This window comes from Mixophyes fleayi, chromosome 10 (genome assembly GCF_038048845.1).
Source record: "Mixophyes fleayi isolate aMixFle1 chromosome 10, aMixFle1.hap1, whole genome shotgun sequence".
NCBI classification, from domain to species: Eukaryota; Metazoa; Chordata; class Amphibia; order Anura; family Limnodynastidae; genus Mixophyes; species Mixophyes fleayi.
The window spans coordinates 39,644,139-39,656,243 of NC_134411.1; the positions used below are offsets into that span (position 1 = coordinate 39,644,139).

Sequence of the window (12,105 nt, forward strand, 5' to 3'; positions counted from 1 at the left end):
AGAATTTTTTTTTTACTTTTTTTATAATTCTTTTATAAAAATGTTTTATAATTTTTTTATAATTTTTTATAATTTTTTTATAACAATGGACTTAGCAGGACAGAAATTTCTCAGCATCTAGCAATAAGATACTGGACCAATAGTTTGCACATGTACATTTTACTCTTCCATTCCCTGCTTACTTATGTGCAAAGTTGCATTCATTGCAACACTGATTATCTCCTATTCTTTTTATTTTGTATGGTAGTAATCATCATTAATTCTTAATATATACTGGATAGGTAGATGGCACAATAACACTTCTGGTCTTCAGTTTGCAATTCATAGACTACTGACTTATTGTGTGTGTCTGCGCAAATGGGCATTACGATTTATTTTGCTCAGTACACTGGAGTGCAGTATTTATCTACCTTTTAAATATGAGGGCTCCATCATTAATCTTGCCATGGGCCTCAGCTAGTGTAACAGATAGTGAAGTGTAATGTAATATCTGCAGGATAACATCCAATTAGCAAGACAATATATGCAGTGTAAGGGCAAACTGAGGCTGGGCTGCTGCAAACTATTACAGAAGTATATAATCTATTTGATCCTATGTACAACTGAGTATCGACAAATCTTTTGTTAATAAGACCATAGTGCTCTTTTGACTTGCTCATTTCTCATATATATTCAGCTACCTTTAAGGATTTGCCACTTAACACAAAAAAGTACAACTCTTTTCCCTTTTAATCTACTGCATTAAATTTCATCTTTCAATTTTTAATGACATTCGAATATTCTTAAAATACAAATGACGTTTTAATAAGCATCATTCATACCCATTCTTACCTCCTGACCATTTAGGTCTATTTCAATGATGTATATATAATCAAATTACATTTGTAAAGTGACATTTCATTCCTTGTGGCTGCTGTAGGGCATACTGAGGCATATGTGACTCTTTCAAAACCTATGCATGCACCCTTATATAAATATTCCACACACAATACAAGCAGTCTTTAAAATAAATTTGTGTCATAATAAACCCAACCTCCCTCTTCCCTGATCTGAGCCCGACTGAAGATGGCGGCGGCAGGCGGGGAATTTATAAAATCCGAGTCTCGCGAGAATCCGACGGCGGGATTTGGAGCTCAGCCTCGCTTTCAGTGTTCCTCCCCGCCGGAAATACCCGAACAGTGCTCGGATCGCCCTCGGATCCACACTGTTCGGGTGGGCTCGGATTGCGATAATCCGAGCCCGCTCATCTCTATGCAGAATTGTACACATCTGACACATGCACCACGTTATGACTGGAGAGGCTGATCGGTGAAGGGAAGGGACAGTTTAATGTAAGCTAAGTAGAGTAAGGGCATGTTCATGTAAATGCATCTGAGGTAGACCTGTATGGGGGCACATAAACACCTGTCAAGGGGCGTACCTTTTGCATGTGCAACTACACACTGATGATGGTCACCTGTAGTAGCTAGATGATTGGCTGATTACAAATTACCCCCTGGTAGGTGCTCTCTTCATTATTTGCACAAATATTATAGGATTACATTTGTACTGGAAAAGTGCAACTGTATCTGTTGTATTATATAACCTTATTACTGATTGTATATTTACAAAAAACAAAAAAAATTTACTTTTCTTGTACTTATTACCTGTTTGTGTGTATGACTTATGTAAACCTGGCGCATATTCTACAGGTGGAGAGCACTTATTAGGTGACTCATAAGGGCATAAATACGCCATTTTACAGATGGTTTATTAATGTACCAACATGCGTCCCATTGTGTGAAGTTCTCTCTGGTTTTGTTCCGTGATACGTGTGACTGAAAACAGGGCTACATGTCTTCTTTCTTTGTCTACTGTTTTTACATCAGCTACTTATAAACTATTTAAAAGTAAACATATAATTGGACGATGTATCATGTTTTCATTTCACAGGCCTTCACCTCTATATTACAAAAATTTTCTGACTTTCCGATTTGCCATTGAGCAGTTTAACAAAAATTCTTTAATTTTACCTAATATAACACTAGGATATCATGTGTATGACTCATGTTCTTATGGGATTAAGGCAATAAAAAGCGTATTACAGATATTATCTGGACCAGGACGGATGGTGCCTAATTATTCCTGTACAGAGCGACAAAAGATAATTGGTTTTATTGGAGATCACTATTCGGTAACGACTGTACCAATAGCCCAATTATTAGGAGTATATCGGTACTCACAGGTAAGGAAAATGTGATTTTCATAAAACAACAAAATGTTTCATGAGGTATTGACAGAAATGGAGGAATTTATAAGATTTATAGAAAATAGTAGAAAGACAGTGATTGTGTTTGGAACTAATGTGTGCCACCTTCTTACTAATGTGACTGCAGGATGTCATCCATCAAACTCTCAGACATGGTCATATTTACGAAATAACAATGAGCAGTGTGAGGTCCCTTTTGGCTTTTTAATCACAAGATCTCATAGCAGCACTGGAAACATAAGAAGACCCAGAGATAGTTCTTCAGTTCCCACAGAAAAAGAGAAGCACTTAAATAGTTATGAAATAAAGAGTGGCATTAGGAGAGCGGTTAGAGATCATTAATCCAGCTCTCTGCCTTACGTTCCACATTATCGTATTCTCAGAAGAATAAAGCATCAGAAACTGTTGATAAATGACAAAGTAACGCTGAGGACTGTCTTCACCCCAAAACAAGGCTGTTTCAAGCGTTTACTGGACTACCATCTCTATAGAGATGTTGGACCCACTGAGCCCAGAGCTTATGGCACAGGAGCCTCCATCTCCTTCACTGCTTTGTACTACCTCTATCAATTGTTCCTTCCCACTCTCTCAATGCTTGAGGATATGTGAGTAGGAGAGACAGGGATGGTGACAGGCACAGACATGTTACCCCCCTCCACCTCCACATCATCACCCTCTGTAGCGCTCGTTTATGCCTCGGTTCTGCTATATAGTTCTGATTTTAATGAAAATGACATAAGTGATAAAGATTGCTGTGACCTTTTTAAAAAGCCAAGTAGTGATGTGTTTGAAAACAAGGAAACATAAACATTGTTGGGTGGGTGAAGGGGGATGGATTTTAAATTAAATATGAGTCCATTTTTATCTACCACATTACCTGGCATTTAAGGTAAGGGGGGGCTACGAGCATTTTAGCCTAGGATGGCATGAACACTTAATCATTCAATGTTCACCATACTTTTATCCAAACTTCTCCTTACTTCAAAGAATCCTATTTTTCTTCCCTCTCTATAATTTCTTCTTCACTGCTTCCCACATGGACACAACACTTAAATACTCCTAAACCAATTCCCTTCTCACCTTCACTAACACTAACTGCTCTCTCCCAAATTATCCTGCCCAGTCTTTCTCTCTCTAACTGCCAACCTATTTCTCTCCTCCTCTTTGTCCTCATACTACTTAAGCAACTTCGCAAAACCACCTATCTCACCTTCTTTTCTCCTAATTCTCTCTCAACTCTCAGCAATCAGGTTCCGACTCCAACATTCCACTGAGACAACCCTCACAAAATTGATCAATAATTAGTTTTACAGCAAAGCCTAAAGGTCACTTCTACAAACTCGTCCTCCTGGACATTTTTGCTGCCTTCGACAATGCTGATCACCCTCTACCACTGCACACTACATTGGCGTTATTGACACATCTCTCCTTCAGTGTCTCTACCTCTGACACATCATCCCCTCCACTCCAAGCATTCTAGCTCTCAATTTAAAAATACCTGACTGTATGACTCAGTATATGGGGACTATCATTGTTTAGAGTTAATACCACAATATTAGCAGAAGCGCCTTGACGGAGCGGGTGACTTACCATACATTTGCAGCAAATGTGTGTAATTTAGAATTATGCATTTTATGTACAAGTAGAATAGCAGCTCCATTACTATTACTGGTTCACAACAATGTTGCTGGAGGATTTTTCTCTGTATTTTTCCTTTCTGGATAACCTCACCCTTTCAAGCACCTGCTGACAACCTATAAACCTAACATTTGTACATTTGTACATTACATTATCATAGCGCCGATGAATTCTTTATTTATACTATTGTCTCTAGGGATAGGGGTTTCCCTACTTTCCTCTGGCAGCTCTATCCACATTAGGAGCACTGCACTCTATTCTATATTTTTACCCTTTTTCCATTAGTTTGCAAGATTTTTCATGAGCAAAGCCCTCCCTACCCTTTTTTAATATCTGCATTTATTTTTTTGCATGTCTCTATTTTATGTATAGCCTGCTTTACCCACTGTTAGAACTGCACGGTAGCATCTGGCAAATTAATAATAATAATAATAATATTAATAATAATAATAATAATAATAATAATAATAATACTCTAAGGGACTGCTATACAATTGTTATTATATAAATTAGGTAATGAAAGATTCTTTCAAAAAATAATATCAAACATAATATGGATGCATCAGATTAGAGGGGAACTTGAAGTTGCTATGAAAATCAGTTTTTCATTCCTGGTTAATTAATTCTTGAAAGACTAGCCAGAAAATGTTTTTGGAATTCAGAACAGAATTATCTTTAAGAAATCTTTATTAAACACAATTGTGTTTTAAAATATTGTTTCAAAGCAACACATTTTATAAAAATATCAAACATAGCAACAAATTAAACAAATGCACTAAAACAAATGGCTAAAACTGTTGGAGTTTTAGCCATCTCTAGTAGAGATATTTACAGTTATTATGTAGCAGGACAATTTGTCTTCTAAAATATAATTTTGAGATAAGACTGGTTTTATAATTATTGTCATTAACTTTTAATAAAAGATTTAGTAAATTAATACTGTGACTAATGTGGTCCAATATTATGAATGGCCACATGTGCCTAAGGATATATTCAAAATGTTTAATAAACAGTCTAACTTTAAACTGTTTATACTACTTTATTTATTTTTTGTACTTCTTCAAAGTATTTATTTTGTCCTTGTAGATCAGTTACGGTGCAACAAATTCTATGTTAGGTGACAGACGTTTTTATCCTACTTTTATCCAAACTCTTCAAAATGATCAAAGTATCTATCCAATGCTATATAAAGTTTTAGAATGTTTTGGATGGACATGGATTGGAATTTTAGCCTCAAATGATGACAGCGGAGATACAGAAACTGCCCTACTGAAAAAATACCTAACCACAAGAGGCATCTGTGTCGCATTCACAATAAAAATGAGTTTTGATACATACAATAATAAAGACTGGATAAATGAAATGAATGCTGAAATAGTTAGACAATCGACTGCCAAAGTTATATTATTTTCTGGAACGTTGTCTCAGAGTTTCATACAATGTCTAGGAGAAATGAAGGATGTGCTCAGTGACCGGACCATAGTCCTAAATCCACACTGGGCAAATAACAAGTTTCTAATGGACCAGTTTGTCAATATATTTAATGGCAGTTTAGTACTTGACAATTTACCAATACATTTACCAGATATTTTGAGATTCTTTAATAAAATTAAACCTGAAAATTACCCTGAAGATAAGTTGCTTGAAGGTATTTACATTTTATACCATCAATGCTGCTCAGCAAACCAATCATTGTGTCGCTATTATGGCTCCTTATACAATATACGTCCTCATAAATGCTCCGGAAAAGAGCTGATTATACAAATTCGTAGTTTTCACTACAATGGGATTTTCCCACAAGTATTCTTAGCGGTCTATGCTACTGCTTGTGCTCTAAATACTATGCGCTTATTTCTGTACAATAATCATCAAAAAATGGAAACTAACGTCTATTATTTTAAACAGCAGGTAATAAAATAACATAAAATAATGGTGGCACCAGATTAAGCCATTTATTATAAAGAAATATGCTCCATCTGTACATAGAAAAATCACCTTCAACAGGTGATAAGGGTCTATCTGTATGTCTCTACTCATTGCTCCTCAGTGTAGACTTTTAATTCTGTAATTTTGCTTTCATTTGTGATGATGTTTAATTAGCATGAAGAGTATGGAGGATAGTTTAACATGAGAAGGTCATGCAACAGTGTATTAATTAATATCAATTTAAATCTGTAAATAAAGTCCATAATTGATTGTGATATAAGCGCTGGGAAACTGATTAAGGCCAGATATGTATCTCACAGCCTTCTGTCTTGCACATTTTAAAACCCCAGGGAGATTGCTGTGTTTGGGAAAACTTGCTCAAAGTTTGTTTTCAGCATTAGGAAAAACAGGTCAGGGTCCCTGGGGTTATGAATGGAGAGAGATGGGACGGAGCCTGTCACGTGGTGCGCATCCCATGTGACATATTCTCTTACGAGGATAGGAGGAGGAGGCTGCACATAGGAGATATAAGATGGGAGATAGGGAAAGTTAGATAAGAACCGCGATCAAATGATAGAAGGTCAGCAACAGAAGCAACAGTTGGAAATTTAAGACCCATCATCCCCGTGGCATTGTTGGACTTATTACTGAACATACAAACTTTATTAGCAGGTGACACAAACACATTGGCGATAATATTAGAGGCAGGTTGGTTAGCAAAGTCTTGGGATTCAACTACTTTTGCGATGGGGCTGCCATCAGCTTTCCACCGCTGGGCCAGTGAAGATAAGCTCAGAGTCATTGTAGGGCCTCCTGGTGAGTCCGGGACCATTACATTAGTACTCCCTGTACCCATCTGATGATGGCCCTGTCTGTAAGGTTGACCTAGTTTCACATTTAAAAGGCTTGTGGAAAAAAAATCAGTACAAAGAAAAGAATGGACATCAGCTTGTCTTGATAATTACATATTACTGTACTCCAAATTCCACAGTACTCCACATTCTATAAAGTACAAAAAAATTACTTTATAGAATTATATAGGTAAAAGAGATTTTTGCCAAATTATTTGCTACAAATAATTATAAAATATGTAATAACATACATATTTAAACAACTCAATTATTGTATAGAATATTTTATCCAGATTATGGATAAACATTTATTTCTGCCATTTGGAACAGTGCGTCACTGGTCCACCCCTCTCCCTCACTTCCCCTTATTTCCCCCTTCCCTCTCGGCAGTTCTCTATGTTTGTTATACTATTATTATATACACACTTCATCTGTGACTTTACATTACCTGAATCTACATCCCTGAAATCTTGTTTTATCTATCAGATAGTCTATGTTATCTGTATATTGTACACTATATTATGCTCTAGGTTCACTTACTCTTTTGTTTTAAAGTTACATCGTTATTTGAAGACTATAACACTTACATTTCAAGATGGATCACCTATAAGTTTTGATAAAAATGGCGATTTTGTCAGTTCCTATCGTATTTTAAATTGGATAATGACAGGAGACTTCAATGTGATAACAAGAGATGTTGGTGATTTAAATCCATCAGCTAAAGAAGATCAGCAGCTTTTAATCAATGAAAGTGCAATAATATGGAAGAACGGTGTAAATCAGGTTAGCTGAAGTCAGGGTTTACTTAATATTTATATATCTTATATTTAAAATTCATTGGTCTGTTTGTTTGTTTGTCTGTCTGGTTATGTATTCGGGCACCCCTGAACCAATTTAGATTAAACCAACACAAGGTGGTCCAGTTAGATTCTGGCCAGGTTTTAGGGGGTTCGGGTCCCGATGGGACGGCCCATTGGTGTATGCTGGGCAGAACTTTGACTCGAGCAGCCTGTTCTAAGCCTTCCACTGGGTGGATTTGGACAAAAACTTCATAGACTGGTAACATTGCATCCCAGAAGACATACTAAGGGGTTAAGGTCCCAGGTGGACCACCCATTGGTGTATGCAGGGCAGAATTTTGACCTGGAGTGCCCATCAACTGTGAAACTAAATATTCCAGCATTATTATGATGATTATTATTATTATCATTTATTTATAATGCACCTAGATATTATACAGTGCTGTTCATTGAGGGGATCTTGATAGAAATGAATTACAATCACATCAAAGAGTAAAAATGGACACACAAGCTTACAATTTAAAAGACATGGGGTACACTTGATACAAAATATACCAGGATAACAATTTTAGCAGTTGTGGGTGATACATATTCAGGGATACAGGAACTGTGTTAGTTATACACTCTGAGCAGTTGATAATTATAGTTATAAGGCCAGTCCCTGACTCCAGGCAGTTGGTGATTACAGCTATTGTGCTAGTTCCTGACTCCAGGCAGTTGGTGATTACAGCTATTGTGCTAGTTCCTGACTCCAGGCAGAAGGTGATTACAGCTATTGTGCTAGTTCCTGACTCCAGGCAGTTGGTGATTACAGCTATTGTGCTAGTTCCTGACTCCAGGCAGAAGGTGATTACAGTTATTGTGTTAGTTCCTGGTTCCAGGCAGAAGGTGATTACAGCTATTGTGCTAGTTCCTGGCTCCAGGCAGATGGTGATTACAGTTATTGTGCTAGTTCCTGGCTCCAGGCAGTTGCCGATTATAGCTATTGTGTTTGTTCCTGGCTCCAGGCAATTGGTGATCACAGTTATTGTGCTAGTTCCTGGCTCCAGGCAGATGGTGATTACAGCTATTGTGTTTGTTCCTGGCTCCAGGCAATTGGTGATCACAGCTTTTGTGCTAGTTCCTGGCTCCAGGCATTTGGTGTCTGGAATGTGCAAAATTCATAATACAGTAAAGAAAATGTTCAAACATGCAAACACATAATGAAGACAGTCCACATGTCCCATAATTTTCGTGATGATTTTAGGACATAAATAAGACTAAACAGAATAGAAATGTAGGTAAAAAAGCAGAAAAGCTGAAATTAATGAAGGGGTGAGCAAAAAGTGAGCGTAAGAAGGATTGAATTGAGATTTTCATTTTCCTCCATGTACTTTTCCATTCAAACCAGGAATTCCACAAAATTAGGTGTAAATTGGTTTTCTGGGACATATTCGAACACTAGGATGTGGACTTCAAGTTTTGAATGTGTGGACAATTAGGTACATTTATGCGAATAAAGAGGCTATGCTTTGTCCACTTTGCACTTTTGTTAATGTCCTGTACTGTGCAAATAGGAGAAAATCATTCTCAAAAATGACTATCACATAAACATATTGTCTCCATTTCAGATTCCAGTATCTCGCTGCTCAGAAAAGTGTTTACCTGGGAGCAGAAAAATCCCAAGATCTGGAATCCATTCCTGCTGCTATGACTGTGTTCACTGCTCTGAAGGAGAAATATCCAATACAACTGGTACATTTTATGTGCTGTATAAACATGCAAATAAATAAGGATAGCTATTCCATATAATAATAGATGTTTGAAAATAATAGTGTTTTAGAAATATTTTATTAATGAAATTGAAGTAATAAACATTGAATACTTCTATTAAGTAACTGAAAAATGTAGCTGAAACATAACAGCATATATATTTAAACTTAAGAACTTTTAAGTCATAAACAAGTGCAGAGATAAGTCTTACTTTTGTCTATTGGTCTCAAAAGGCTCAAACAGTCCAATGGTGTTCTCCTCTCTGCCCTACAGCCGACTTGTTGACAATACGCCCATGATGTGAAGGGGCATTGACAACATCTCAAGTAGTAGCAGAGAGAAGATCAGTGCCGAACTGTTGGTGGGCTTTGCAGGGCCCATTAGATCGGAGGAAGAGGGCATCACGGTAGGTCATAACATAATACTACATGCAAAACTACATTTTTGGAAGGAGTTTCCTTTAAGATTAATTTTGTGAATCTCTGATGTTTTATTAGATAGCCTTCATTATCCTTCTACTTTATTTTGTTTTTTAAATGATGATATACCAAACAATCAAATTAGCAAGATGCAAAGATCATCAATACATTTTAAAATAATATTTGTAAATATTTTTTTTACAATATTGCAACAATGTATTAACATGAGTGGAATTACTTAGTAACACCCATTAATATTAAAATCAACTTAGGACTGCTAAATTAACAATTTCAAAATACATCTACCCTAAGCTTTACATTTCCATACAGCCACAGAGCCAGTGTTATGTTCAATAAATCAATTCAACTGAGAATTAAAAAGGACATTTACATGGGGGGACTATTCATGTGTGTTCTTGTAAATTTTGGCATAACTGGGGGTAAATTTGGTTCCAATAGATGTCCTTTGCGTATATAGGTCACATATGTCTTGTAATCTAAAATCAATTGTTATGTAGTAGAATGTATTTATTGCTTTTTATGATGTAATCTATTTGATCTTTGTCAAGCTCTACATCCCCTCCTAGTGCTCTGCAGTTGACTAGTTTTACATTGTTGTGTTAGGATGTTTGTGTACAGTGAGCTATATCTTTTGTGCCCAATAAACATATTGGAACTTCTAATAGCTCCTAATAACTCTAGCAACTGCAGGCACCAAAGCTCCTGCTATTATTGGTCCTTCAGGTAGAATTTCTTTAATTTATGTCTATAGGACTTTACCCTCCTCATTACATTGTGCAGTAGTGCTCTGTATTTTACTAAACACAAATTAAACTTTAATTTTACTCCTATGATGTGTATTTTAATTAATTAATTAGTTAATTTCTACAACTAAAGATTTGCATTGATATAACCTTAGCATATCTGGACATATTAGTTTGGATATATATTTATATATTTGAAAAATGCCCAGACATGTACCTAATATCAAAGATTTCACTTTATAATTTATGTATTTTTGCAGACAGTGAAAAATGCTTTAAATGTCAGGATGATGAATGGCCGAATGAAAAGAGGGATTTGTGCATTCCCAAAAGTGAAGACTTTCTGTCCTACACAAATGATGAGTTCTCTGCAGTTTTCATTTCTGTCTCAATTTTCTTGTGTTTTATAACTCAGCTAATATTGGGAATTTTTATATCACATCGGGATACACCTATTGTGAAAGCTAATAACAAGAACCTCAGCTTTCTTCTCCTGATCTCCATCATGCTGAGCTTCCTCTGTGTGTTCCTGTTCCTCGGTCGTCCTGTGGATATAACCTGCATGCTGCGTCAGATCTCTTTTGGAATCCTCTTCTCCATAGCTGTCTCCTCTGTGTTGGCCAAGACTATCATGGTTTGCATCGCTTTCAGAGCCACCAAACCCGGAAGTGTGTGGAGAAAATGGATGGGAGTGAAACTGCCCAATTGTGTAGTCTGTATCTGCTCATCTGTCCAAGTTGTAATATCTATTAGTTGGTTGTCTATCTCTCCCCCCTTCCAGGAGCTGGACACACACTCTTATCAGGGACAGATCATTGTTCAGTGTAATGAAGGCTCAGTTATTGGGTTCTACTCTGTCCTGGGTTATATGGGGGTTCTGGCAGCTGTGAGTTTTATTACAGCCTTTATAGCCCGGACATTACCGGACAGTTTTAATGAGGCCAAATACATCACCTTCAGCATGCTGGTGTTCTGCAGTGTCTGGATTGCAATGATCCCGGCTTATCTGAGCACCAAAGGGAAATACATGGTGGCTGTAGAGATCTTTTCCATATTGACCTCAAACGCTGGACTTTTAGGCTGTATATTTTTTCCCAAATGTTATATTATATTATGTGGACCTGAACTGAATACAAAATTGCATTTGCTTGACAACAGAAAAACATGATGTTCTGCAATAAAACTGCATATGTTTCCTGATATAATAAACTTGCATTGTGATAATAATTATTGACTGTAATTAATGTAAATACAGGGAAAATAATAATAATGTGTTTCTCTTTTTCACTTTAAACAAAAACAAATACAATGGTATGACCAAGCCAACTTTTTTTAACTCAAATGATAAACATATCAGAATCTACGGGACAGTAGTTTTAATAGTAGTAGTCAAAGATTTTGCACCAGTGGTGGTGATATTGGCTCTACTCATAGTAATAATAATACTTGTAGTGGTGGTGGTAGTAGTAGCAGCAATAATAGTGGTGATGAAAGCAGTAATTATAGTAGTAGTACAAATAGTAATAATAATATTGGTGGTGGTGGTGGTATTACTAGTAATATGAGGATGGTGATATAATTAGTATTTATACATGATACAGATTACACTGCTGTCCAAATATTAGGTGTATCTCTGAACTGCGAGCTGAAATCCAGCGAGTAAATTACTGTATTAACAGTATTTACGCGCAGGATTACCGTGTTAAC

At 36.4% G+C, this 12,105-nt stretch overlaps 1 protein-coding gene across 1 annotated transcript; it reads left to right on the top strand.

Annotated features, from left to right (window-relative positions):
• The first annotated feature begins 1,288 nt into the window (after positions 1-1,288).
• LOC142104176 (vomeronasal type-2 receptor 26-like) lies at positions 1,289-11,566 on the top strand. The gene is made up of 6 exons (XM_075188699.1): positions 1,289-1,308; positions 1,933-2,224; positions 4,973-5,534; positions 7,334-7,446; positions 9,074-9,197; positions 10,659-11,566. The coding sequence occupies exons 1-6, from the start codon at positions 1,289-1,291 to the stop codon at positions 11,564-11,566; spliced, it is 2,019 nt and encodes a 672-aa protein (XP_075044800.1).
• The last annotated feature ends 539 nt before the right edge of the window (positions 11,567-12,105 follow it).

Excerpts from the sequence above, each read along its gene's own strand:
- LOC142104176 (XM_075188699.1), top strand. The coding sequence starts at position 1,289 with ATGACTGGAGAGGCTGATCG. Across the intron at positions 2,225-4,972 it reads GAGTATATCGGTACTCACAG|ATCAGTTACGGTGCAACAAA; the intron begins GTAAGGAAAATG and ends TTGTCCTTGTAG. Across the intron at positions 9,198-10,658 it reads AGAAATATCCAATACAACTG|ACAGTGAAAAATGCTTTAAA; the intron begins GTACATTTTATG and ends GTATTTTTGCAG.